Source organism: Aspergillus nomiae, assembly GCF_001204775.2.
Source record: "Aspergillus nomiae NRRL 13137 chromosome Unknown contig00430, whole genome shotgun sequence".
NCBI lineage: Eukaryota > Fungi > Ascomycota > Eurotiomycetes > Eurotiales > Aspergillaceae > Aspergillus > Aspergillus nomiae.
Genome location: NW_015378485.1, coordinates 9 through 27,603, shown reverse-complemented (window position 1 = coordinate 27,603; position 27,595 = coordinate 9). Strand labels below are relative to the sequence as shown.

Sequence of the window (27,595 nt, the reverse complement as noted above, 5' to 3'; positions counted from 1 at the left end):
TTTTTCTTTTTTTTTCCTGGTCTTTCCGCCCTTTCCCCCTCCCATCCTCACAATTTAGGCTCTTTTCTTGCGCCACACCCAATCCAACCAACAATAGTTCTGTCCTCAGAGAAGGGACTGACGATGGAGTGCGACTGAAGCCGTTAAACGATTAAACCTCTTTGCGCACTTTCTCCATCCCTCGTTCCGGCCGTTATCTCGCTCTTGGCAACCATGGAATCCAGTCACAGGGGCGAAGACCACAATACCGGTCGCAGAGTTCGTGAGCTCTATCGCTACTTCCAACCGGAACGCTTCCTCAATGGGAACCCGACCTCCAGCAGCAATAGCTCGCCCTTTTCAACCTCGGCTCCAATCCAGGATTCGTCTCTGGTTACCCCTCCGTCGCCGTCGATCTCTTCGCAACCACCGTTACCCGGGCCCGTCGGTGCAGCATCTGCAGTTGTGCCAGAGGAGGCCTTGGTCCTAGGTAATCCCAATACAACGTTGACGTCCTTCGCGCAGCTGGCAGCGTTGCGTCTTGACGTCGAGCGTGTTTTGATTAGGTACGTGGAATCTGCTCCGTTTTTGACTGAACTGCCTTTATTAATCACTGTGCTGTCTAGTGTCTCGGATCGTAACTCACAATTCATCCTGGCACAGTCAACGCGGTCGTCCTCTACACCAAGCAAGTGTGATTTGCCACAAGATGGAATATGGAACGGCTGTAGCACAATTTCTGCCGAGGCATGGAAGATGTGTGCGGTATGTCTCATTCGTCGGAAACACCATGCTCACTCGCTAATTAGGCCGCTTCTCGTGTAGGCCACAGTAGCGCTCGGCCCTTCGAAAAGAGACGAAGGCCAGTGCAAGTTCCTCGTCATTGACGATCTAAGCCAGGATGACGAATACAAGGGCCTTTCGTTTGTGCGTGAGAAGCCCAACTTCCGATTCTACGCAGGAACTCCTTTGACAACGGAGACCAATATCAATATCGGCTGTCTCTTTGTCCTGGATACCAAACCCCATGACGGACTGACCGACACGGACAAGGAGACGATGAAAACATTGAGTACCCTTATCATGGACTATTTGCGAGTGAGCCGTCAAGCTTCCGAGGGGAGACGTGCCACCCGGCTATCTCGGGGTCTCAGCTGTTTTGTTGAGGGTAGTTCCAGCCTTGTCGATACACATCCTTCGTATGCGGGAAGCTTCGCCGCGGCGCCGGGCACGCCCCAATCGTCCAATTTGAGGGCGAACCACCTCTCGGTGGGTTCGCTCAACAGTTTCGAGCTCCCGTCCCGGCGATCTCAGAGCAGTGATGCCCGTTCGATCAGTTCCATGTCAGAGGGCCGGGGCGATTCCGGCTTGTCACCACTTCCAGATTGGTGGTCGGGCAATCGGGGGAATCACCGGCCGGAGGAAGTCCATGGTAACTCCTGGGCCTTCAAGCGCGCGGCAAATTTGCTGCGTGAGAGTCTTGAGCTCGGCGGTGATGGTGGTGTGATTTTCTTGGAGGCAGGCAATACACCAATGCTCGATATGGAGAGCGGTAGCGACTGTTCTGCAGAAAACAGCTCGCCGGCTCCCGTATTGGCTATCTCGACAAACGACGAACCGTTCGCGCCGGGACCTGGTAGCTCCAATCTCTACCCAGCATCGAACTTCGATAGCAGTTTTCTGCATCAGCTGCTCCGGCGCTATTCGAAAGGAAAGCTATGGTCCTTCCACCGAGATGGGCTACTCTCCAGCTCCGACGATGAAAAGCCTTCCCGGAGTCGTTCTCGAGCCACCAAGACCCCTGAACTAGGCAGGGGTACGGGAAAGAAGCGGAAGTCCTTGGAAAACTCCATGCTGAATCTCTACTTTCCCAACGCAACCCAGGTTCTCTTCGTGCCTTTATGGAACGCCGCCAATTCTCAATGGTTTTCTGGTTGCTTCTGTTGGAATACGATTGAAACCCGCGTCTTCAATTCCTCCGTGGAGCTGAGCTCTGTCCTTGGGTTTGGATCTTCCATCATGGCGGAATATAGCCGGGTGGAATCGCTTATTTCTGACCGTCAGAAGGGGGACTTTATCGGCAGTATTTCGTAAGTATATCCTCACCATCTTTAGTCTCGTAGGTCGGCTAGTGATCGGTATCTCTTGCACAGGCACGAATTGCGTAGTCCCCTGCACGGTATCTTGGCAGCGGCTGAGTTTCTGGGAGGGACGAAACTGGATGACTTTCAGGGCTCGCTCCTGGAAACTATTGATGCATGTGGTCGGACCTTACTGGATACGATGAACCAGGTCCTGGATTACAGCAAGATTGTCTCTTTGGAGAAGTCATGGCGTCATATCAAGCGAGATAGAACAGTGCCATCCGATTATCGGGCGCTCGATCGGCTATCAGCTCATTTGGACACGTATGTATCAACAGACCTAGCCCTTTTAACGGAGGAAGTGGTGGAAGGAGTGTGTCTGGGGCATGCGTACGGTCAGAGATCCACTATCTCGTCTGATCAACCTGTTGTGGTGTCGCCCGTGGAGGACCCAAGCCACAAAAGCAACCTCTCACACCCTCAGCCTGCAGTCGATGTCGTCGTGAACATTGCACAGAATGATTGGGTCTATCAGACCCAACCAGGAGCTTTGCGGCGTATTATCATGAATGTGTTCGGCAACGCCATGAAATATACAGATTCGGGTCGGGTGTCTGTGCGACTGGAGGTGACCGAGGCTGAGGGTCGTTATCGCCGGTCAGGCATGGAGGAGTTGGTGACCCTCGTTGTTTCGGATACCGGTAAAGGCATTTCAGAGGAGTTTTTGCGCGGTCGCCTGTACACTCCATTCGCTCAGGAGGATACGTTGGCCGTGGGAACTGGTCTAGGGCTGTCTATTGTCCGGAGCCTCGTGAAATCGTTGAATGGTCGCATCGACGTGAATAGCACGCCCGGTGAGGGGACTACTGTGAAGGTCACCTTGCCTTTCTTGCGACCGGATGTCGAAGATATCGCCGAGGACCCGCTCACCCCGCGGTCACCATCCGTAAAGGAAAAGGACAGCCCCACCGAAAGCCGTCTCTTACGGGACAACCACGCGGGGAGACGGATTGCTATCGCCGGCGTGGAGCCAGATGAGATAGCAAGTCATCCTTGGTGGTCTATTATTAGTCGTTATTTGACCGAGTGGTACGGTCTCGAGCTTGTCTCCTGGCCGTCTCGGACACCTGTCGATATCGTCTTATCTGATGGAGCCGCTTCAGCTGCGGATCTGAAGAAGCAGTTTGTAACCAGAGTTCCAGCTCTTCTCCTCCTCTGCGACAAATCCGTCGACCGAACTACTAAGCTACAAGAGTGCTCTTCTCTGGCTAGCGTAGTAAATATCATCCGCCCGCCATGCGGCCCACACAAACTTGCTCGAAGCATCCGGAAATGCTTTGATTCACAAGCTGACAGCATCCCGACCACGAGGTCCATTGTCCTTCCGGACCGCCCCAAGTTCGTCCCCGATGGCAAAGGCGGTTTTGAGCCTGAGTTCTCCGATGATATGGCAGAGTTAACACCAGGCGCCACGAGCAGTTCGGGCGCATCATCATCTCTTGGATCAGCACACTCCCCAACACACAGTGAAATCCCGGAAACCCTTCCTACCATCATGTCTCCATCTTCCTCAGTACGGGATCCCTCGCCGTCCCAAATCAAGGAACCGGAGCCCACGCCCCAGCGCCTCGCACGTGTCCTTGTCGTGGACGACAACTCCATCAACCTCAATCTCATGTTGACCTTTATGAAAAAACGCAACCTGGCTACGTTGGATGCGGCTGAGAATGGTAAAGTAGCTGTTGACGCCGTGGAAAGGCTTCAACAAGGCTATGACCTGATTTTCATGGGTAGGTTCCCTTTGTCCTTTGTACCTGTTTCCTTGGCTGCACAATTACACAGATCCTAACTCAAACGAACAGATATCTCGATGCCCGTGATGAACGGCTTTGAAGCTACTCGGGCTATTAGAGCCATCGAGAGAGAACGCGACTGTTGTACACCTGCGACGATCATTGCCCTGACTGGACTCAGCAGCTCGCGCGACGAGTCGGAAGCCCTTACTTCTGGCGTCGATCTGTTCCTCACGAAACCGGTTTCGTTCAAGGAAGTCTCACGACTCCTGGAGGAATGGGCAGAAAAAGGCCTAGGAGACCGGCATAGACTGCCGACTCTGAATTGATTTACACTTTGCATTTGTTTTACATTCATCATAGGTGGCTGGTCTGTTTATTGGATGTGGATATGTTCTTAGATCTGTCGCGAGTGATACCCTTTGCATGATGATAATACACGAGTCATATGTTCTTGCGCAGCTGTATTGCTTTTAGTAGACATCTCGGAGCGGCGTTATATACTTCATCCTGGCATATTTGTCATTCAAAATTCTCGATCTGTTTCCGCTTGTTTGTTTCAGCGCCACTGAATGATTACCCTAGAAGTCTAAAGCAAGACGTTTCATAAGTTGAGCATGTACCATGAAGGAAACATGTTGAGCAATTTAGAGCACAATATTAGTTCTACAATCAAACCAGCAAATAACTGTTTCAATAACATCCAAGATTCTAGATAATACAATACAGCTTCACTAGATCAAAAGCATCTAGCGCTATCTACACCAAATACTGTCCTCCCTTACCGAATATCTTACTATCCTAACAGCAGTACTCGAGTCTTAAAACTACAATAGAACATGTCAAAATCTTCCAAGGTATCATTCATAAAGCGTAGAAATTAAGTAATCTATCGAGGATATCATAGGACATATGCAAATAGGCCATGTCATCAGACGAAAGGTATTGAAAAGGCAACACATGGAGATGGATGAAGGCTAGTAGCGCTCAATAAGCCACGTTCTTCTGGTGGTTTCGTCCATGGCGAGTAGACGTTTACTCTCGATGCGCTTGACGCTGGTGTAGTTGCTGACGACGGTTTCGCCGATGACGCTCTGCAGGGCGGAGTCTGCCGCCAGGGCGTCTAGACTTTGGGTGAGAGATTTGGGGATTTGGGTTGTGATACCCAGGGCTTCGCGCTCGGTGGGGAGTAGTTTGGCAGCGTCGTCTGTTTTGGTTGCGTTAGTTGCGTTAGTTTCGTTCGGATCCTTGTACTGGTGGTTGTGGTATTGTGGGTTGGGGAGGAACTTACGGATACAGTCCTTCACGGTCAGAGGGAGGTTCTCCGTCACGCCGAGATAACCGGCAGAGAGGAAGGCGGCGATCGCGAAGTACGTATTGGCCAGTCCATCGAGCGTCTTGATCTCCCAGTGGCCCGGGGAGATCTTGCGGATCGGCGTTTCACGGTTCTGCGTGCCCCATGTGACCCATTCGCTGCCGGCCCAGAGCCCTGACTTAACGCGGTCGTAACTCACGTCCTGTGACAGAGTGAATGCTGCCAAGGCTGGGTAGTGGCGCATAACGCCGGCGAGGAAGGCGTCTTCGTGAGTGGCGGGAGCGATGGAGACGTGAGCGTGGGATGCCGAGCCCGCGGCGTTGGTAAGCGGACGGGGGTGGAGCGTAGCGCGGAGGCCGTGCTGCTCGGCCACATAGGTGACGACTTGGCGGGCTTTCAGCAGAGTGTCAACTGCGGCAATGGGCGAGCCTGGGGGCAGGATAAACTCAAATTGACCCGGGGCAGACTCGGCGTGGAATTGTTCCAGGTGGATGCCCGTGGATGCGAGGGCCTCGACAATCTCCTCCAGCAAGGGGACCATCTTCCGAGTGTCGGTGGTCATTTGAGACCAGGAGTGGTTCCGGACCACGGGCACATAGTCGGTCTCGCCCGCATCATTGGTGGTGGGTTTCAGAAGAATGACTTCAATCTCAAAGCCGCAAGTCACCTCGATACCGTGCTCGCGCAGGCTGTTCGTAACCCGTTGCAGGGTCGTCCGAGGACACCCGGGGAGTGGGGCGCCTTCCTCCGTCTTCCAGTAGGTCATCACGGTGGCACTCTTCGAGTCGATTCCCACATTGCGGCGAAGACTGGACAGGTCTGGCTCCATGTAGAATTGGCCCGTCACTGACCCTCCCGGCGCAATACTATCATCTTGCAGCATCAGTTGGGTGCAGAGGCAAATGCCAACCCGCCGTTGCTTGCGCACGATCTTGGCAAACTCCGCGACAGGGAACATCCGAACTCGGGTGGTATTAGTGTAGTCAATAAATTGCATCCAGATATACTTGACATCGGGATTACCCCGCATGAATGCATCGAGAGTAGCGGTCGACGAGGCGGTCACGGAGTTCGCCGAAACCGGTGCCTCGTAAGCGAGCTTCTCATTCAGACTGTACGCACGGTTGGAGTTGTGGAAGAGAATGTCCGCGGCCGCCTGTTTCGCCTGGTCGACGGTAAAATCGCCGTGGTGAACATAATCGACGAAGACCTTCTCCATCACGTCGCGGAACTGCTTGTTGGCCAAGTAGAAGGTTTCCGGGAAGAAGTGACCGTCGGTACTCCACAACAAACGTGTGGTGGGCACGATGTCCAGACTCTCGCGCAGAATGGATTCCTGCGCATCGCGGCTCACCATGGGGAAAACCTCTCCCAGGTCCAGGTAGACATTGGGGTATACACACGCCAGATATCCGGCTTCGCGCGTGTAAGGATACGAAGAGTGCAGCAATACGAAATCTACTTGCGGGTACTGAGCGATTAATGACTGCAGGTGGGCCGGGTTGGCGAGCACTAGGTCGATGTCGTTGTCGCCCAGTCCGGTGTGCAGCTGCAACGGTTTGTTGGGGGCTGATGCGGTGGCGGCTTTAGCCGACTGCAGGAGACTGAGCGTCTGACGTACGACCCAGTCATTCAGCCGCTTGTCTTCCACCCGGTACGCAGACCCCTGTCCTTGGCCAACTGTACGCGCGAATGACTCTAGCAGAAGGGTATCATCGTTGTCCTCGGTAGCTTGGACGTTAAGCCCAGTTCGGTAGCAAATCACCGATTTGAACCCCACCACTGCGGGGTCTGCGATCGCCTTGTCGATACGTTGCTTAAAGCCCTCACGGAACTGCTCCCACCGCTCCCGCAGCACCGAGACGTCTCCTTGCTGGGGCCGGGCGTCATCCCGCATCAGTGTGGAAATTGTTTCAGCGGCCAATGTCTCGATCCGCACAATCCGTTTGGTCTGCGATGTGGTGAAGCGGTCATGCCATTCGTAGGATTCAATATCTTGGTCGGTGAGTAGATCGTCGAGAAGTAAAGTATGTGTGCCCTGTAGACACTCGCGAATCAGACCGTCATAGTCGCGCTGTACCCGTGCGTCGCGTGCCGCCTTGACATGATCCCAGTCGGAGGAGGCACAGCGGTAGAGGGCGGCGAGCTGTGTGGCGGCGCGGTGTAATGGTAATGTAGAGGGGGCATTGCGCAGAGCGGATCCCTGAGCTTCTGACGTGATCTGTTCAAACGGATATTTGGCGTAATTGCAGGCCTGGTCCCGCTTCAGGAGGTTATGGGCATGGTTATCAATGAGGGGATGGGTTTGAATCCAGGATTGAAGGGAGGTGAGATCCATGATTGGAGTCAGGAAAGATTGATTATTATGATTAGGTAGAGTTAAGAGAAAGAACGTCGTAATTAAGAGATCAATAATAGTATGTTCATCACAGAGTAGGTCTGAAGTTGTATGGCAGGCAGAGTAGTCACCCGGACAGAAGATCGCGAAGTATATAAACGACCCGACCCAGGGAAGATCGATAGCACCAGAAGCGAGAGAAAAAAAATCGAACAAAAATAGAAAATCGAAAAAAGCAGTAGATGCTTACCCAAAGAGGCAGTTCGTCAGTTTCCGAGTGTCGATCAAGTCGTCGAGATGGTCGGAATTGATCAGGCACGCAAGGCGCGATGTGACAATATCGGAGATGTTACCTCAAAAAGCATGCTTAGTACAGGGTCGGAGACAAGAAATTCAGTCCCGGCATGATTGGCAGGAAACTCGACCTGACACAGGGGAGACAAATCATGCCAATCCCAAGGCGGAAGACTCGACGACCGTGAGCTGGTGTGGAATCAAATCAAATCATCGATCATAGAGCGAGAAGATAGAGAGACCAGCGGGAGTGGATGAAAAAGAAGATCAAACCAAATCCATCGATGATCACTGGATCGCTCGTGCACTATGCCGCATCAGGCAATCTCTACGAGCAACGGCAAGTTTCCAATGCGGCAAAGTGCCGACTTTTTTGCCCAGTTGGATCACACTAACTCAACTTAGATGCTCCTCGGATCCCGCTAGACTCCATCCAGTAATTAGTGCCTGTTCGGAGCTAGACTCCGACCGCCCATAGTTTCCATTTTATATTAATTATTATACTCCGATCCAGTATATATTTATGCCTGAGGTCCGTGCCTAATTCCTTCCACGGTGGATCAGTGAATGTGAATGCATGACGTTTCTCGATTAGACTACCTAGAGCAGTTAAACACCGTCCTGAAAGGACACCTAGCCTGCCTGTGCATACGATAATACCTTCTGTTATGCCTACTAATACTGTCCCTCGATCGTAAGAGTTCCCGTCTTCGTCACCAGATACTCATTCACGGCGACCTCCTTTCCACTTTCCTTCCCATACCCGGACTCCTTGATGCCTCCGAACGGAGACTCCGCGGCGGACGAGTTACCCGTGTTCATACCAATCATGCCGGCGTCCAGGTTCTCTAGTAACCTCCACATGCGGTCAATGTTCTTGGTGAACGCGTAACTCGCCAGTCCCATGCTAGTGTCATTGGCCAGCTGCACTGCCTCTTCCTCCGTTTCAAATTTATAGAGGGCAGCGATAGGCGCAAAGGTCTCCTCCCGGGACACCAACATGTCCTTAGTCATGCCCGTCAGGATCGTGGGCTCAAAGAAATACCCCTTGGTATCCGTGACCTTATTCCCTCCCAGAATCACATCAGCCCCGAGTCGACGGGCGTCTTCGACCTGGCTAAGCGCCTTGTCAATGCTCCGAGGAGTGGTCACGGGACCCATCGTCGTGCCCTCTTTGGCACCATGACCCACAACCAACTTCTGCGTACGCTCCTTGAGCAACTGCGCAAAGCGATCATAGACGCCTGCCTGGACGTACACCCGGTTGGCCGTGATACACGCCTGTCCAGCATGCCGCCACTTCAACGCCATGAGTTGATCCAACGCCTGGTCCAGATTAGCGTCATCGAACACCAAGAACGGACAGTTCCCGCCCAGCTCCAGGGTCAACTTCTTCAGTCCATGCGCACAGTGGGACGCAATCAATTTCCCGACCCGCGTAGAGCCCGTGAAGGTCACCTTCTTCACCAACGGATGCTTGCACAGCGCCTCACTCAACGATGGCGTATTCTCCAGATCCGTCGTCAGCACGTTAAACACGCCCGCCGGGAAACCTGCTTTCTGCGCCAGATGCGCCAACACCAGCGCTGACAGCGGCGTCTCGGGACTCGGCTTCACGATCATCGTGCACCCTGCCGCGAACGCCGCGCCCGCCTTGCGCAGAACCATCGCGATGGGGAAGTTCCAGGGCACCAAGGCAGCCGCCACGCCAATCGGCTGCTTGACCGTGAACACGCGGCGATTCGGCGCCGAGGGCACGCTAATGCTGCCGTGGATACGCTCGGCCTCGCCAGCGAACCACCAAGTAAACCCGGTCGCATAGTCGATCTCTCCGTAGGCTCGGCCAGCGGCTTGCCCGTCTCGTGCGTGAGGATCTTGGCCAGGTCGGGTTTGGCTTCCCGGATGAGCGCGTCCCATTTCATGAGCCATTGCGCTCGCTGGCGGGGGTTGCTTTTCTTGTATTGCTCGAAGGCGGCGTGTGCGGCTTCCACGGCTGATGGAACGTCTTCGGCGCTGTTGGTGGGACAACTGGCCCACGCCAGGTCGGTTCCGGGGTCTTCACATCACACATGTTAGTGGCCAGGGTCGCGTAGCTACGTAGGCTGGTTATCAGGTACCGTACCGATGACCTCAAAACGCTTTCCACTCTTCGACTGAACCCAGCTGTCACCGACGAAGGAGTCAAAGTGCAGCAGACTGGGGTCGTTCAGCTATCAATCGTGCATTAGTTGTTATCCGATCGCGCCCCGAGGAGCACATACCTCGAACGGCAGTTTGTACTGGGTAGCCATGATGCAATGTTATGTCTGTACAGCTGACCCTGTGGGTTGTGTAGTTCCAGAGAGATAAATACTGGAGGAAAAGAAAGGTGGAAAGCTTTGCGACACATCTCCAAATTTATAAGCATCGCGATGCTGTTGAACCCCGCAGCGCAACCCCTCTTTGGAGTTCCCTCGGCAGTGTGGCACCATCCAATATCAAAGAAATTTATAAGTTCATGAAAGTAATGATAGCAGGTTATCTTTATACCTCAGTATAGTCCTCATACGAAAGAACATAATGTGAGAATTAGAACCAAAATAAAGTTATTGCTAAATTATCGCCTGTCTCCCGTCACCTCTCCTATATATAATTGTGAGCTCTAGCGTATGCTCAGCTCCCGCGGCGGGAGGGACCCTGCGTAACTAAACTCGAGTGCCTTGTCTATGAACACTAGTAATCTGGTCTAAATAACTAACTAGAAGGTTTCTTAGATCTGCGATACATATTCTTAATAATTAATTTAGACCGGATAGCGATCCCCTAGGTATAAATATCTTGCTCTGACTAGAACATGATTCGATCTTGGTATTCGACACTAGTATCATTCTGAATGCTGGGTATTTATTCCCTACTCTACTAGTACTCATGAAAAGACCGAGGACACAGTTTGATGCGATCCCTTAGGCCGCATAAGCGCCGAGTAGAGATCCAGAATGTTGGTCTGCAGAACTTTATACTCTTAGGTGTAGATTGAGTTTTCGCAGTAGTATGACATTACCGATTCATATCGGTGAGTAGAATTCCAACATGGACTTCACTGTAACTTGTTTTATCGTTGGTAGGGCAAGAGGTGGCCGCTTTTAATATCAAGGGCATAATATCATGCTTAGGGACCCACCGACGGAACGAACCGGTTCGGCTTTTGATCTACAAGCCGTATTGACTATATACACAGAAGAGCTGAGCTTGAATGACAGATCCAATAGTCTATATTTTATTGGCTTGCTTTTTTCGCCTGCACACTCAATTATTTTCCAGCTGAACAAGGGCAACGCTAAATTCAGGATCTCTCATCGCAAACTGTCGGTGAGGTGGGAAATGCATTTCTCGAGGTATTGGCAATTGCTAATAGAAATATAGGATGTTCGGCAGGAGAATGCTCGGGACGAGCAGAATTTCGAACAGCCTTCAACAGTCATATGGCCTTGTAAGGAGTCGCAAGGAGGTGTGGCAAGGGGAAGGAATATGTGGACCATAAAACATTGCCGGAAATAGATGCCGATCGACAGTATTTATGATCGACACAATAGACCAGATCCCAAAGCTGATCCATCTCCTTTCATTGGACCAGTCCAGGAAACGCAAAAGAAAAAAAGCCTTGGGAGACCGCAAGGGATTGTATCAAGACCATTTGAATATAATTGATTCCACAATAAAATCTTGGGGAAAAGGGGTCCAACAATTCAGCAACACCTCAGTCTTTATGCTTAGAAAATGCGAAGGACTTTAAATATGATATCTTCCCTTTTCTTCCTTTTTCATTCTCCTTCATTTCGCTCCTTGCATGGACGGTGCTACGGAGGAATGACCAACAGAATGCAAAAAGGCTGTGGATGAACGGCCTTCACACCTTCATCGTTCAAACGTTTTAGAACGACAGGCCAAATATGGAAAATGTGCGCCTCCTCTCGACTGGAACAGGCTTCCTGATAGTCTTAATTCTCCATGTGTATGCTTTTCGACATATATTGTCATGGGCAACCCGAAGGATAACAACCCCCTATCGGTCGCTGGTGCAGGTCCACGAAGATCAGGATGGGGAGGCTACACAACAGACCATCGAACACACTGCAAAATGGGGCCTTCGTTTGGCCATTCTGGTTATCGCGACAGCTGGGATGGCCATCGTAGGGCTACGGATGGGGCTTGCTATGCCTCATATCCAGTATCCCGCAAATGTGGCGTATTGGATGGAGTTCGGGGTCTGGGTAAGGACTTCCCGTGATATATCATTAGTTTCAATATTCCTCCATGACGTTGAGTTGGAAGAGCTGACAGGTTTTGAAGATATGTGTTCTCATCCAGAGCATCGCTCTTACTGTTCCCTCCTCGTCCACGGAACATTTTGCGGTTAGCTGGAGAATGGGGGCGAGCAGTCTTGTCGCACTCCTGATCTGTCTCGCCCAGATTTATGCCAACTCCCACTCAGGCCACATTGGAAATGTATACATTGCACTTGCTGGTGCCCAGATTGCCATTGATGTTACAATCGTCCTCCTCAGCTCGCTGATTCCACGACGTCCAGATGTTTTCTATAAGGGTATCATGGTTGATCGACAATTCACCACCAGTCTGCTAGGCTGGGTCAGCTTTTCATGGATTGACCCAGTCTTGCGTAAAAGTGAACATTCGCAACGCTTAGCTATCAGTGATTTGCCGGAGCTAGATAATAGCACGAGGGGAGTAACCGTATACCGTGTATGGAAAGGAATGGCAGCAAAGTACAACTTGTCAGCGAGCTGGGGTTTATGGTGCTCAATATTTCGATCCCATGGCCGGGCCTTGCTCTATCAGATGGCGCTTACTATCCTGCTCTCATTCCTCAGCTTTGGCCCACAAATAGCCTTATGGCACATCCTGAAGCTGCTGGAAGCCCGAGAGTCCGGAAAAAATGCCGATATGCTTTGGGTTCCAGTTATTGGCCTCGGTCTATCGGTGCTGGGGTCCGCAACACTAGACACGCTGAAGTTTTGGATCTCATTTAACAATCTAAACCTTAAGGTGCAACAACAGCTATCTCTCGCGATCTTCAACAAGGCAGTTCGGCTGCATCGAGCCACAAGCTCTGACGAGGCAGACAACGACGAAACCACTCCGAATCCAGTTAATATGGCTGCCGTCGATGCCAGGAATATAGCAGATTTCTTCTGCTTTTTCTTCATCATATATGAGTCACCAACGAAGCTGGCAATTGCTTCCGTTTTCCTGACTCGGCTACTGGGCTGGCGGAGCCTGCTTGCTGGAGTCACCATCTGGGGCCTCCTTACTCTCTTCAATGCTTGGGCAGTGAGCAGGTATTCTACCACGCAAGCAGCATCGATGCAGCATCGTGACAACAGGCTCAGAGCTGTGGTGGAGATGCTTCGAGGTGTTCGCCAGATTAAGTTTTCCGCACTGGAAAGCCGGTGGGAGGGAAGGATTCGTCAATTGCGAGGCTCTGAAATCCGAGCGCAGTGGGCGGTCTGTCTCTGGCAGATGGCATTTATGTCCATGTATTTCATAAGCCCAATCCTCCTTTCCGCAACTTGCCTTTCGGTGTATATATTCTACCATGAAGCTTGGATGCCTCCACTGCATTTACAGCCTTGGCTGTTATGAGCTCTCTTGAAATAGCGATGGGCATGCTACCGAATTTCATATCATTCTTCTTAAGTGCGAAAGTGAGTATAAGGCGGGTTACAATATATCTGTCGCAGCCAGAGCGTTTCAACAAGGTTACTCCCGCCGAGCGAGTTGAATTCCGGGATGCGACAGTTGCTTGGCCTGGGTGCAGCGATACAGCCAGCACTTTAACAGGTCTGACTCTGGCATTCCCCAAGGATTCCCTCAGCATTATCACCGGACCAACCGGCTCCGGCAAGAGTCTTCTTCTTGCAGCAATATTGGGGGAAGCAGAGATTTTGAACGGCAGTATATCTGCACCAGTACCAGTCTCATTTGAGCAAATCGCACATGTTCGGGCCGCCGATCCCTGGGTGGCCAACTCTGCAGTGGCATTCGTTTCTCAGTCAATGTGGCTACAGACATCCACCTTGAGAGAAAATATCCTTCTTGGTTTACCACTGGATAAGGAGAGATACGCGAAGGTGATCTTCGCGTGCGCATTGGACAAGGACTTGGAACTTCTTCCCCAGAAGGATCAGACGGAAATCAGCGCCAACGGGACAAACCTCAGTGGCGGACAACGCTGGCGCGTTTGTCTCGCTCGTGCTTTATACTCACGGGCTCGTACGCTTCTGTTGGATGACATCTTTAGTGCCCTGGACGTTCATACGTGCGAGCACATCTCTCAGTATGCCTTGGGTGGGGAGCTGTTGCAAGGGCGAACGTGCATCCTCGTCACTCACCATCTCAAACTGTGCTTACCGCGTGCAAAATACTTGGTCCAGCTCGAGAATGGTGGGTTGAAGTCGGCAGATATACTGCATGAGCCACAACCAGCCCCTCAGCAACCGCTGATACCATCTATTCAGCCAAAGGAGGAGGCATTGCCAGCGCTCCTTGAATCGCCATGCCCTGACAGAGGATCCCTGGAAAGTATAAATATCTCCAGTAGCTCTGCAACTGCCGAGAAAGCTAGCAGGTTGGCTACCAATTCCTCCGAACGCACAGTTGCTAGTACTTTCTTAACAGAGGGGGGTAATATCTTCCAATGGCTGTTTCTGGCTGTCTCATTTATGGGGTTCTCAGGGCTTATGTTGGCTAAGGTAAGATCCCACTGACTCTATAAAGCGATCATATCGCTTGATACTTTCACTAACTCTCTCAAAGTCCTGGTGGATTCATATATGGACGGATGATTTTCAGGCATCGGCCCCGGTCCCTGGGCAAGCCACCGAACAAATCGCCTCGCAACACTCAGTGTTATACTATCTCGGCGTATATATTATACTCTCACTGTTAGCGTGTGCCTTTGGCACAGGCCGTATTTATTCCACTTCGTCTGTTGCACTTCGAGCCTCGCAAAATCTGTTCCATAAAGTACTCTCTTCTGTGCTCCGCGCCCCTCTTCAGTGGCACGACAACACGCCCCTAGGACACATCCTTAGTCGATTCTCCGCTGATTTCAATGCGTTGGATGCCCAAGTTGGAACCGAGCTTTGTTCTACCTTTGAGTACGCAATGGATGTGGCTGCAGCATTGATTGCTGGCACCATTGCGAATCCCGCCCTCCTTATCATCACTATCGTCCTCCTGACGATGTACTTCTGGTTCGCCCGCCGGTATATCAAGGCGTCCCGACAGTTGAAAGACTTGGAGAACGACGCTAAAGGGCCACTTCTCGAGGAACTGGAAAGCACAATCAGTGGTCTGTCTTCCGTACGAGCCTTTGGGCAAGTGGACGTTGCTGTACAAAGATTTCAAGATAAAGTGGGCCGCCACGCACGAGCATTCTGGCATCTCTGGTTGCTCAACCGGTGGCTGGCCTTCCGAGTCAATGTTCTGGGTGCTGCATTTTCCGCTCTTTCCGCTGTGATGGTAGCGTACATGCCGGGGATCAGCCCGTCGGTAGCTGGATTTGCCATCGGCTTCACCCTTCAGATTTCCTTCAACATGGCAATGGGTATACGCGCGTATTCTAATCTGGAGCAAGCAATGAATAGCGTAAAGCGAATCCATTCACTCACTACCATAGAGACCGAATCGGACAAAGGGTACGACCAGGATCTTCCACGGGGCTGGCCCCAGGAGGGAAAACTAGAGGTTTCCCAACTATTCGTCCAGCACGCCGCTCATCTTCCACCTGTGTTGAAAGGGCTAGATTTCACCGTTTCGCCGAATACTCGTGTCGGGGTGATTGGGCGCACGGGCGCTGGTAAATCGTCTCTTGTCTTGGCTTTGTTTCGCTTCCTGGAGGCTTCCCACGGCTCGATCAGGGTGGACAATGTCGATATCTCGCAGGTGAGCCTTAGCCGGCTGCGTAGCCAGCTAGCAATTATCCCGCAGCATCCGGTGCTTTTCCGTGGAACGGTGCGGTCGAACCTTGATCCTTTTGGCGAGTACGATGACGCCGCCCTTGCCGGCGCGCTGCAAGCTGTTGGATGGTATCAGGATCGTGACTCGGAAGACAGCCCTGGTTCTCCACTCCGATCCTCCTCAGACCGCAACTCTCTAGTCGAAGAAGGCATCGACACGGAGCACGACTATCTCCTCATGGAAAAAAGCACAGAAAATCCGCTCGACCAGCCGGTTGCCGACTGTGGAGAGAATCTCTCTCAAGGACAACAGCAACTCCTTTGTCTCGCTCGCGCTATCATCCGACGTCCGAAGATCCTTGTCATGGATGAGGCAACATCGTCGGTTGATAGTTCGACTGACGATCTGATCCAGCGAAGCTTACGCTCGGCCCTTGGCCAATATCAGACCACCTTCTTGGTCATTGCTCATCGGCTGAAGACAATTGCCGACTCAGATATGGTGCTTGTCATGGATGACGGGATGATTGTAGAATCGGGCAGTCCGAAGGAGTTGCTCCTTCGTGAGCAGTCGTCTTTCCGGGGCATGGTGTATCAGGATCCGGAGCGGGAGATGCTGGAAAATATCATCTTAAATGGGGTCCAATGATCTTATTTTGTCAGATTAGAGTGTACAGATAAGATAGAGGGTTTCTTATACAGCAGATTTGTAACCAAGAATTAAAACACCCTTGTAGCAGTCTAGCAAATCTGAATGTATTTTTAGATGTCGAAAATTCGTATTGTTATAAATAGGTCTATCATGATTGTCAATTACGGGGTTGAGTAACTGCCGACAGACTGCGATATGCAACTGGCACGTATTGTCCAGAAAATGGCATCATGGTCCTTTAATAGCCTTAGATTCCGACAGGAGAATTGGGAGCTTCAGAATGACGTCTTTTTCCAGTTGAGCTAACCAATGCCCCAGCGTCATGCGCGCTAACTAGTCCTATCTATAAAGTTGGCCACCTTCCTGCCTGTTGCACTGCGAACGAATCCATCTAAACCAGTGAGGAACTTCAGCTGAAAGAGATCCTCATTGAAATCAAAGACCATAAAGAAGTGCTTGATTTCTTTAATCAAATCTGCTTCACTGAGCAGATTGCCATCCGATGCCGAGGCTCGCAACAGACGGACTTCCAAGCATTTGTCCAATCCTTCCGGCTTGGTCCAAAGGATGACCTGCCACTGAAGAATACCCCAACTAGCCTGCCGCATGAGCGCTTGAACTGTGTCAAACTCAAAGTACTCTCCGTACCAGTCGAAGCTGAGCCGTTTGTCGCGCCCATAGATACGAACAATACGGTAATGCTCAGCATCCTCCGCGGGCAATCTTGTCCGGGCTTCCACAGAGAGTGGATGAAGAGATGCGACATCCCCGCAGACATAGCGTACTAGAGGATTCCGCAGCCGCTGCAAAGATGTTTGCAGAAGTGTTCCTTTTTCGCCGTCGGGGACACCCACCATATGCCTCTCATCACAATAACTCTTCACTTCTGCATCTTGAAAGGATAGGGGCAGGACCTCGAGAAGCATCGTTCGAGTATCGTAGATAAAGTCAGCAGCAGACGACGCGGTGTTATGGTTGGTAAGCAACGGGTTGGATACAGCCCATGGGCCAGCCTCTGCGCTCCCAATCACCGAGTAGATGGTAACCTCGCCGAGCACCGATTTAATAAAATTCTTCTGTGCGGGTGTCATAGGCTCGGATGTATATAGAACCTTCCGTATTTGGAGAGAAGCTTTCTGGCCTACAGGCAGCGTGTCAATATATCTGACTAACTGGACTACTTGCCCTGCGTCGCCAGCCACCACATTGACACGATACTGGTTCAGTGCGTCGACGACTGCTTCCATTGCCATTTCGGCTCCAGCACATAAAACAGAGGCTCCCGCGGCTTCAAGAAGCTCTGTTGTAAGATCAAGGGCTCTGTGAACACTTTTAGCCGCTAGGCAATATCACCGTTGTAGTGTATCGACCCACCGATAGAAATGTCCGGAGACATGCATGGTTAGAGCCCAGTCGCCTGGCTCGATAATTTGACAAGCCCGCATTAATGCTCCTATCGCCGCGCGCTGTTGACGATTCTCCAAGGAGTCCGTGGCAAACACCATCGGGGCACCCCCGGATCCACCCCCGGTCGTACTAATATAAGTGCTTTGTCGATAACCATTTTGGGGACTAGTATCCGCAGTCAGTCGAGCAATGTGCTTGTATCTTTTGGTCGGAGGCTGTTAGTCTCTCTACAACTGAATACATCGGATCAAGCTATCTTACAACTTAGACTTCTCTGTAGGTGGGAATGCATGTAAATGGATACCACTGGGTGGATTATCGGCATTTGCAAGGATCTCGGCTAATCTTTCACGTGTAGGGGCCCATTCGGCATCTGAATAAAATGGATGAACCCTGGCCACGCTAAGGATCTGAGACAGGGGATAATATCCTGCCATCTTGGTTTCTTATAGAGAGAACACCTTCTCTTAGCCCGCTAGTGTTCCTAGGTCGTCTCGTCGCAGCGTCTTTGCATACGAACACGACGGCGGGTATATTGCAAGTTATATTGTGTGTGGCCGGGACTTTTGAGAGCGGTTGACCGCTCTTTTCAGCTTGCTTGACTACAAGATCTGCATCCAATTGCATGGCACGTGACCCCGTAAATAATCGTGTATCTGGCAAGAATGTAGGGATCTATTCTAGTTGGATGCATTTAGACTTTGGACATCACTCGAGTATTATGATACATCTTCCCGCAGGACCACAACCAACCGTCTCTTGCGCAATACTAGCAGTATTCAACTCGATCTGTCTACATATCTATTATGCAAATTGGACTTGGTGGGATCACGTGGCCGCTTAGCGACTTAACAGATTTCCATCCTGCCGATCACTTTCTGAGGCGATACTTGAACTTCTGCGGAAAAGTAGGGCACGGAAGGGAGGGGCCGACGAGCCATGAGGACCTGACAAGGCTGTCTGTTCCTTTGCCAGAAGCACACGTTGTCCGTGTCTCCGGTAGGTTCAACTTCTTTATCTTCTGATCCATGGAAATCCGAACCTGAAGTCTTCGCACCAAGTGGGGAGCCATACTATATGATACCCCAGATTGCATGATCCTTCCTCCTCCACTGGTGTGGGTCGGTCTCTATGATATATACCATAGGATTCATTACTGAAAGAAGAAAGGCCCAGTGCTCACCAACAATAGTCTAGCCAAGTTACTACCCTTGTCGATGACTCCATCTGCGAAATCTTTGACTGACAAAAGTTAGGGCATCGGCTATCGGGCCGTCATCCTCCCATATACATACTACATAGTACAGAGTAAAGCAGTCTCCATATGAGAGACTAAGCATGAAACTAAACATAGTTATTCACAAATCATTGGCTGCACCCTAAGCCAGCACTGACATGCCTCTTAGCCCGTTCGCCACCAGCACCGAACCAGATGGAGCATTTCGCCAACGATGTCCTCGGTATCTGGCGCAAGACCTACCCCCGAGGCGGGAGTTTACACGTCGGAAGTGAATATTGTGGAGCCAAGCTTCCATCAGTCGTTCTACGGCTCAAACTATGAGCGCCTGTACCAGCCCAAACAAAGTTACGACGTATCAGGATTGTTCTATGCCCCGACCGGAGTTGGGAGCGAGGACTGGACGGTGAAGAACCAGGATGGTCTTCCCGATCAGAACGGACTGTCGCGCCTTGTCTGATCGGTTCATTTGTCCCCATCCATGTAATTTTGAAATGTTCGTCGAATATCATGTACACCAGTAGACGATACATCTTACACGCAATACGAGGCATATGTACATGCTCAATCGGTTTAGAGCAGAAGTTCAAAAATATACCCTTGATTCCAGCCTTGCCAGTCTCTCCGCTCTGGTCATCTTCCCACTATCTACTTCTAGATTTGCGTCCCTTCCCCCTGGGTTAGTTTCATTTCGATCCTCAACCAACAACCGCTTCTCGCTCTCTTGCCCAAAGCCACCAGAAGAGCATCCCCCATCATCAATCTCTACCCCCCAAGCTCCTCTCTTAACCCCCCACCATCTCTCCAGCTCTCCTCGAGTCCTCAACGGCAACGCCTGCCACTCCGCCATACTTTCCATCCGACTTCCCCTCGACGAAGCCACCACATCAACAGGAACAGCCAGAGTGTTTTCCTGAACGTGTGATTGCCTCTGCGGTTGCACAGCCCTCTCAGCCCGAACCTGGGAATACATCGAGAACAAAGCCGCTTCTGTCGCGGCGAGACGATGTTCAATATGGGTTATATACCCTTGCGGAAGACCTCTAGCGATTATTAGTATAAATTCTAGCACGGTTCTTACAGACATGACATATGTATACGAACCGTTTCCCACTCTCGGGGTATATACATCTACTTTGCGAGGATGGAGTGGTGGCACATTGTGTGCAGGTCGGACTTGATTATTAGTTTTAATATCAGAACATAGTGAGTGATTGCGCGTACAGGAGTCGGTCACACTGAAATAGTCAGTCAGTTAATTTCTCAATCAAATCTCAGATGGAATACTATATAAACTGGCATCGAGTTGGTTGGGAGTTAACTGACTTTGCATTTCTTCTGTCGACATGGTTCGCAAGAGATTGGATTTTGGGGATGAGACGTGGCTATGGTGTTTGTAGACATTTTTGTTCGGTGATTATTTCATTTACTCTGAGGGTATCATAACATGGATTCTGGTGGATATTAATAGATATAGATGGCGGGTTGGAGGCTGAAGTTGGAGGCAATGTGAAATGCATGCCGCAAGAAGAAAGTCCGGCCGTGTGTGATTGGACAATTGATCTGCTGGTAAACTGTGCCTGAGGCATGCATGTATGTGGTTAGAAACCTATGGGACAATGAACTCGCCGGTTTAAGCCTTCTTTTCTAGTTTTGATCCAGCTGGAGTTTTTCCTTTTTCCTTGTACTACTGCCTTAATCATTCTATATAGTACTGTCCTTTTTTCTCTTTTTTATTAATTGTCAGTGGGTTCAAGTGGTCTTCTCCACGACTATACTCCACGTGCTTGCGGATGGAAAATATATTTCCGGGGTAACTTCAAGTTGACTTTGTTCCTCCTCCACTCCCCCAGACGATCGTCGTCCTCAAGAATAAGCTCAGCGAACCCCTGTGTATCATGCGAAGGTAACGAAAGACGTATCCACACACTCTCTATGGGGACATGCACATGGCTTAAAACGCGTATGCCAAGGGGTGATTATCATGCTGCACTTGGCAAGCTGTCTCCACCCCCACACAACTCTATCAAGCTCTTCCGCCTACTATCACTTCCCAATCCAATAAGAATCCTGTCTCCCATTGCTGAATCATGGACTCATCACACCATGATTATCTTACTTCTCCCACCAAGCGGCGCAAACCGAATCCGCCGCGAGAAATCGGCGTGATGAGGAAGTCCTCCGTTGACAATGGCTCCGCCAGCTTCCTCGGCAGCTCAAGCGGCATTCATTTCATCCGCACTGTCTACAACTCATTTGCCCGTCGCTCAGCGCATCTGAGCCAGTCCCAGAAGGCACAGGAAAATCTAGTCCCTGGTGAAGATGACCAATTGCTCCAGAGCCCGGGGCACGATGCGCAGGCAGTGAAGAACGAGCTGTGGGCGCCGCAGGAGCTGGACCACCGGACCCGGACGGCTTCATTTGAACAGCTTGTGCAGTGGACGAGAAGTTACTTCGAATGTTGGCATCCGATGTTTCCGTTCCTCTCCGGTCCGAGGTTCCTTGAGCTACTGGAGCGGATTAGCCAGGATGGGTTGGACGGCGCAAAGACGACGGACGTGATTCTCGTCCGGTCCATCGTGTCCATTTCTCTTATGGATGGTCGTCAGGTGGATGCTACGAGGAGTACGCATGTGCCCGCCAAGCTGGTCTTTCGCACAGTCGATCAGGCGATGGAAAGCCTGCACACGCTTTTCTGTGACCCGCCTACGATATCTATCCTCCAGGCGGCTTTTAGCGTGGCATTGTTCCTCGCTTCGCTGCTGCGATTGAATGCCGCCTCGCGGATCGGTGGTGCTATAACGCGCACGGCATTCCATCTCGGTCTACATCGATGCCCGGCGCGATTCGCCTGTTTTAGCCCAGAAGAAGCTGCAGTCCGACAGCGGTTATTCTGGTCGATTTACTGCCTAGAAAGATACCTCTCCCAGTCCCTGGGTATTCCACTGAGCATCCGAGACGATGACATCGACGTGTGTTATCCAGGCATAGAAAGACACAGTGAAGGGGTATACGGTGTGTAATAATCTCTTCGCCTGATTTACAGCACACATATCTAATGTTCCAGATCCAAATCTCCGCTTGCTCACTTATCTGGCCAAATTCGCCCGCGTAAGAGGTCTAGTCGTCGAACTCCGCAATAAGTCCATCCTTCACAGCCAAGAAACCTCCAAAACCGCGACCCAAGTGAACGGGGAGCTTGCCCACTGGTGGAACGAAGTCTACGATGATGTTTACCCGGTGGACGAGGACCCGGGAGTTTCGCCACTTCATCGTCTACTGCTGATTGTCTTCCGCCATGAATCTATCATCTCGATGAACAGGCCACTCCTGGCGGCCGAGCAATCATCGCCGGAGTATAAGACGGCATTGCAGGTTTGTATTGAGTCGTCTAGATCACTGATCACGGCCCTCAGAGGGTATGTCCTGCCCAGCGGTCAGGGGACCGTGCCGCTGGTATGGCCGTCGTTCACATGGGCCGTCTGGATGAGCTGTTTGATCCTAGTATATGCGGCATGGGAAGGGGATTTTCCCGTGCAATCCGCTTCACGGTAAGAGCGAGATATGTCTGAGCCATAAGACGCAGGTCTAACACCATTGCATTAGATACGCCAAAACCGGCCTCTCCATCCTCCAAAACCTATCCCTGAGAGGAAACACCTGGTCGCAGACCTGCATCGAAGCTATCCGCGATCTAGAATCTGCTCTATCCAACCCGCCGCCAATGCCCCCAACCGACAACCGACCAATAAGCCCAGGACCGGCAGAAGACAGAGTCCCGGATCTCCCCACTAACATTGCCGAGGACCCCAGGTTAGCTCCGCAATATCACCCCTCGGTTGTGTTTGGAGACTCGTCGATCAATAATCTGCCATTTACGTATCCGTTTCCAGACCCCGGAGATTTTGAGTCCGGGTGGAATGACCTGTGGACCGTTGCGGATGGGCCCTGGCTAATCGAGGAGAACTTCGATCAAAATTTCGGGTTTCAAATTTAGCCATATGTTCACATCATAAGTTACACTGGCGCGTAATTACCATCGGAAACGACATCGGCAGTCATGTTCCCCAACTTTCCCCGCGATAGACGTACTCTGGAGTACTGGGAATGAGCGAGAAAGGAAATCTGGATAGACGTGGCAACCCGGACATGTTCACCTCCGGGCCCAGTATACCGGACAGAACAAGTCCGGCGGGGTTCACAACCTCCGTCGCCTCACGCAAAAGATTTTCCAAACATAAATACGAATGAAAGCATACCAAAAGAACTAAACCTGAAGACAAGTTTACCGGATTATTTCACAGATCACATTCTTGTATCAGCACCATGAAGACCTACAGCATCGCTTCGATCCCCGCGGACGGCATCGGTCCAGAGGTTATCTCGGCCGGAGTTACTGTTCTCAACGCCTTGGCCGAGAAGCTTAACACCTTCAAGCTTGATTTCACCCACTACGACTGGAGCTCGGAAACATACAAAGCCACCGGCAAGTATATTCCCGACGGAGGACTGGATGACCTGAAGCGCCATGATGCGATTTTGTTCGGAGCTGTGGGAGCACCTGGTAAGTCCCCAGAAAGAATAGAACAAGAAAAGCAAACAAATACACCGCCCCATGTCCGGGGATCAACCTAGCCCGCATATGCAATACGACATCGCCTAGGTAGTAGTTATGCTACGATGATTATTAATGTAAATACCCACAGATGTTCCCGATCACATTTCCCTTTGGGGTCTCCGTCTTTCGATCTGCCAACCGTTGCAGCAGTACGCGAATGTGCGACCTACGCGAGTCCTCCGGGGCACACAATCACCGCTTCGGAATTGCCCCCCCGGCAAATTGGACTGGGTGATTGTTCGTGAGAACAGTGAGGGCGAGTATGCCGGACAGGGGGGTCGATCCCACCGCGGCTGCCCATGGGAGGTCGCGACTGAGACAGCGATTTTTAGCCGGCACGGTGTTGAGCGAATCATGCGCTTCGCATTCCAGACGGCGGCGAAGCGGCCACGGAAGTTACTGACCGTGGTCACTAAGAGCAATGCCCAGCGCAATGGTATGGTCCTTTGGGATGAGGTTGCGACCGAAGTGGGGAAGGAGTTTCCAGAAGTGCAAGTGGACAAGATGTTGGTGGACGCGATGACTACAAGGATGGTGTTGAAGCCGGAGACAGTGGATACGATTGTTGCCAGTAATTTGGTGCGTTTGACTTTCCCCTTTTCCCTTTCTTTGTTCCTTTTATCCAATCCCCTTCGCGTTTCTTGCCCTCCCCGGGATAAATTCGGGGGAGGAAGGTGGGCGTTGATAAAGGTTTTTCTGGACGCTTGGCTTTGAGGGGGCCAGATTGATATTACCTTATGAAATTAGGGTTTGGGGTCATGGGCTGATGCTGATCAATCGGGATTCCTAGCACGCGGACATCCTCTCCGACCTCGCAGCTGCTCTCGCCGGTTCAATAGGAATCGCACCGACATCGAACCTGGACCCCACCCGACAGCACCCAAGCATGTTTGAGCCGATTCACGGCTCAGCGTTCGATATCACCGGGAAGGGCATTGCTAATCCCGTTGCCACCTTCTGGACGGCGGCCGAGATGTTAGCGTGGTTGGGCGAGGAGACAGCGGCTCAGAAGCTAATGGAGTGTGTGGAGAATGTGTGTGAGGGAGGGATCTTGACCGCAGACCTAGGAGGTAAGGCCACGACCAAGGAAGTCACCGAGGCCATGGTGGGGGAGATCCAGCGACTGTAAGAACTAGGACCCTAGTTAAAACACACATTAAATTTTGTGTCTGCTCAAAAAAACGGCAATATTTCTTAAATTGGATTTTTTTCTCGGAGGGATCGTACGGGGTTATAATGGTCCGGGACAAGAAAAAGACAAGAAAACGTGGAGGTCGCCGATCGTGCTTGTTTTCTGGGGGAGAAGCTTCTTTTCTCCGAGATATTCTCGCCGCGCAACTAGAACAGTAATACCAAATACCGACAGCCCATATTAGCCGGCAAGGGGTTTCGGACAATCTCTTCTCCAGGTTTTTGTACGTACTCCGGCCAATGCGGCATTTCTCAGCATTCGGTTCAACAGAAGGTCAGCCCCGATTTTCTTAGCTTGCGACGAATGACCGTCCCTGTGATTAGGCCGCCCGCTCGGTCACGGTCCGAGAAGTGGATCGGGATGACCCTCAACTGAGATGCAACCCTTGGTGCTTCAACACGGCTCAATTGGGCGGCCCACTGGCTTTACAGGTGCTCCAACTCCCCTAGCCCACTTCGACCAACCTTGTATCCATTCTCTTTCGGTGAGTATAGTAAAAATTTTACTAAGATGCGGGGTCTCCGCGTAGAATTCCATTTGGGGTCAGGTGTAGGGGATTATGCGTCCGGTGCATTAGGGTATAAAAGGCCAGCAGCGACGCGTTGCCACCCGGCCTAGAAAGCATTGGAAACACTTGGGCACTCTCTGTCGAACTCGCCCATCACTATCCAAAATGGTGCTCCAAGGAAGACCTCTCCGCCTGGCTCAGGTGTTTCTCATCGTGGTTCCTGCCTTCATCCTCTACGGTTACAACCAAGCTGGTGTTGGCCCCCTAGCCACCCTGCAAAGCTGGGTTCATGTCTTCCCTGAAATCGACGCGGTCAACACAACCGGTGCCCTCAAGGCGCACAATTCGACCAGTAAAGGTGCCGTCATCGCATCCTTCCAGCTCGGGGCCCTGTTTGGAGCCCTCTCCTGCTCGTTCCTCGGTGACTGGATCGGTCGTCGGAAGACCATTTTTATCGGCGCCATCATCTCCATCGTTGGCCAGGTGCTCCAGACAGCCTCGTACAACCTGATCCAGTTCACCATCGGCCGAGTCGTCCTCGGTGTGGGTATTGGACTGTTCAGTGCCGCCGTGCCGGTGTGGCAGTCCGAATGTACCTCAGCCAAGCACCGTGGCCAGCACGTTATTGTCGACGGCATCTGTATCTGCCTGGGTTACACGCTCTGCAACTGGATCGACTTCGGTCTCAGTAAAGTAGACGGCTCCCTGCAATGGCGGATCCCGCTCGCCATCTCCTTCTTCTTCGAAGTGGTCCTCGTCTCCTCCGTCTTCCTCCTCCCCGAATCCCCCCGTTGGCTCGTCCACGTCAACCGCATCGAAGAAGCCACCGCCAGTCTCGCCGCCTACAAGGGCCTCCCCGAAGAGGACGACGAGATCCGCATGGAAATCGCCGGCATTGAGTCCTCGCTCGAAGTCACCGCCGACCAGAGCGGCGGCTCGTTGAAGGAAATGTTCAGCAAGAACGACAAAGACCGTCTGCTGTACCGCTTCGCCCTCTGCATGTCGCTGCAGTTCTTCCAGCAGATGTGTGGCGGCAACCTGATCTCCGTGTACGCGTCGACCATCTTCGAGGAGAACCTCAACATGGACTCCGACCTGGCCCGCATCCTGTCCTCCTGCGCCATGACCTGGAAGTTCCTGTGCAGCTTCATCTCCTTCATGGCCATCGACCGTCTCGGCCGCCGCGCCATCTTCATGATCAGCGGCACCGGCATGAGCGTCTGCATGATCGTCCTGGCCATCACCAACAGCTTCGGCAAGAACTACGCCGCCTCCATCGTCTCCGCGCTCTTCATCTTCCTCTTCAACACCTTCTACCCCTTCGGCTTCCTGGGCGGCAACTTCCTGTACTGCACCGAGGTCGCCCCGTGCGCCTCCGTGTCGCCATGTCCTCCATCTCCACCGCCAACCACTGGCTCTGGAACTTCGTCGTCGTCATGATCACCCCCGTCGCCCTCGACACCATCGGCTACCAGTACTACATCATGTACGCCGTCATCTCCGCCTGCATCCCCATCACCGTCTACATCTTCTACCCGGAGACCATGAACCGCAACCTGGAGGCTATCAACAACGTCTTCCGCGACGCCCCTTCCTCCTGGCACATCGTCTCCATGGCCCGCCACCTGCCCCAGGGTGAAGCCGCCGACGTCGACGCCTTCACGCGTGCCGCCGAGAAGGCCGAGATCGACCAGCGCGAGAAGGTCTAATATCACACATCATGGTTAATTAAAATTTCCTTTTCTTGTTATATATATATATATACATACATAAATAAATGTCACAGTACATGAGCAAATGAAGATATGCAATTTCACCATAGCTTACCTCACATAAAAAAAATAACATAAACCTCACCGGTAGGATAGTTGATCTTCTAGATCCACCTCCATATCCATCTGCATCAATCTGGATTTCTTCTTCCCTCGCTTCTTCCGAAGAACCCGTCTCCCCCGTCGAATCATCCCCCTTCCCCTCTTCCTCTCGAGATATTCTTCCAGCTCGATACCATCGTCAACACCTAGTCCAATGCGCTCGATAATCTCAACGAGCGCTAGAGTGATAGGCACGAGAAGAAATAATCCCACGACGACAATCTCATGCATGTGGTTCTTGAGAAAGGTGGTGGGTAGTTGCGTCTGGCGGAGGACGCGGAGGTAGCGGTGCGTGGTTGAGGGTGGGAGTTGTTGGAGTTGATGTGGTGAGGCTGGGATTGTATTG

At 51.7% G+C, this 27,595-nt stretch overlaps 9 protein-coding genes across 9 annotated transcripts; 5 read left to right on the top strand and 4 right to left on the bottom strand.

Moving 5' to 3' along the window:
- Window positions 1-14: 14 nt before the first annotated feature.
- On the top strand, window positions 15-4,185 carry ANOM_010303 (putative sensor histidine kinase/response regulator; the record flags this gene model as incomplete). The annotated part of the gene is made up of 5 exons (XM_015555559.1): window positions 15-545; window positions 606-744; window positions 805-2,069; window positions 2,133-3,853; window positions 3,926-4,185. Coding segments are annotated over 5 exons (3,726 nt in total), but the record flags the coding sequence as incomplete, so codon positions are not given.
- Window positions 4,186-4,833: 648 nt separating this feature from the next.
- fluG (extracellular developmental signal biosynthesis protein FluG) lies at window positions 4,834-7,509 on the bottom strand (the record flags this gene model as incomplete). The annotated part of the gene is made up of 1 exon (XM_015555558.1): window positions 4,834-7,509. The coding sequence occupies one exon, from the start codon at window positions 7,507-7,509 to the stop codon at window positions 4,834-4,836; it is 2,676 nt and encodes an 891-aa protein (XP_015402511.1).
- Window positions 7,510-8,478: 969 nt separating this feature from the next.
- On the bottom strand, window positions 8,479-10,094 carry ANOM_010301 (NAD-dependent succinate-semialdehyde dehydrogenase; the record flags this gene model as incomplete). Its single annotated transcript, XM_015555557.1, has 4 exons — window positions 8,479-9,519; window positions 9,582-9,859; window positions 9,926-10,013; window positions 10,065-10,094. The coding sequence occupies 4 exons, from the start codon at window positions 10,092-10,094 to the stop codon at window positions 8,479-8,481; spliced, it is 1,437 nt and encodes a 478-aa protein (XP_015402508.1).
- Window positions 10,095-11,732: 1,638 nt separating this feature from the next.
- On the top strand, window positions 11,733-16,410 carry ANOM_010300 (uncharacterized protein; the record flags this gene model as incomplete). The annotated part of the gene is made up of 4 exons (XM_015555556.1): window positions 11,733-12,053; window positions 12,133-13,337; window positions 13,403-14,552; window positions 14,617-16,410. The coding sequence occupies 4 exons, from the start codon at window positions 11,733-11,735 to the stop codon at window positions 16,408-16,410; spliced, it is 4,470 nt and encodes a 1,489-aa protein (XP_015402509.1).
- Window positions 16,411-16,742: 332 nt separating this feature from the next.
- On the bottom strand, window positions 16,743-18,257 carry ANOM_010299 (uncharacterized protein; the record flags this gene model as incomplete). Its single annotated transcript, XM_015555555.1, has 3 exons — window positions 16,743-17,733; window positions 17,788-18,021; window positions 18,082-18,257. The coding sequence occupies 3 exons, from the start codon at window positions 18,255-18,257 to the stop codon at window positions 16,743-16,745; spliced, it is 1,401 nt and encodes a 466-aa protein (XP_015402515.1).
- Window positions 18,258-19,643: 1,386 nt separating this feature from the next.
- Window positions 19,644-20,461, bottom strand: ANOM_010298 (Zn(II)2Cys6 transcription factor; the record flags this gene model as incomplete). The annotated part of the gene is made up of 3 exons (XM_015555554.1): window positions 19,644-20,133; window positions 20,282-20,295; window positions 20,384-20,461. 3 exons carry the CDS (start codon window positions 20,459-20,461, stop codon window positions 19,644-19,646), a joined length of 582 nt encoding a protein of 193 aa, XP_015402516.1.
- Window positions 20,462-21,147: 686 nt separating this feature from the next.
- Window positions 21,148-23,054, top strand: ANOM_010297 (CeGAL family transcription factor; the record flags this gene model as incomplete). The annotated part of the gene is made up of 3 exons (XM_015555553.1): window positions 21,148-22,072; window positions 22,125-22,608; window positions 22,664-23,054. 3 exons carry the CDS (start codon window positions 21,148-21,150, stop codon window positions 23,052-23,054), a joined length of 1,800 nt encoding a protein of 599 aa, XP_015402512.1.
- Window positions 23,055-23,383: 329 nt separating this feature from the next.
- Window positions 23,384-24,804, top strand: ANOM_010296 (putative tartrate dehydrogenase; the record flags this gene model as incomplete). The annotated part of the gene is made up of 3 exons (XM_015555552.1): window positions 23,384-23,621; window positions 23,764-24,254; window positions 24,466-24,804. The coding sequence occupies 3 exons, from the start codon at window positions 23,384-23,386 to the stop codon at window positions 24,802-24,804; spliced, it is 1,068 nt and encodes a 355-aa protein (XP_015402513.1).
- A 736-nt stretch (window positions 24,805-25,540) lies between these two features.
- On the top strand, window positions 25,541-27,084 carry ANOM_010295 (hexose carrier protein; the record flags this gene model as incomplete). Its single annotated transcript, XM_015555551.1, has 2 exons — window positions 25,541-26,734; window positions 26,851-27,084. 2 exons carry the CDS (start codon window positions 25,541-25,543, stop codon window positions 27,082-27,084), a joined length of 1,428 nt encoding a protein of 475 aa, XP_015402514.1.
- Window positions 27,085-27,595: the final 511 nt, after the last annotated feature.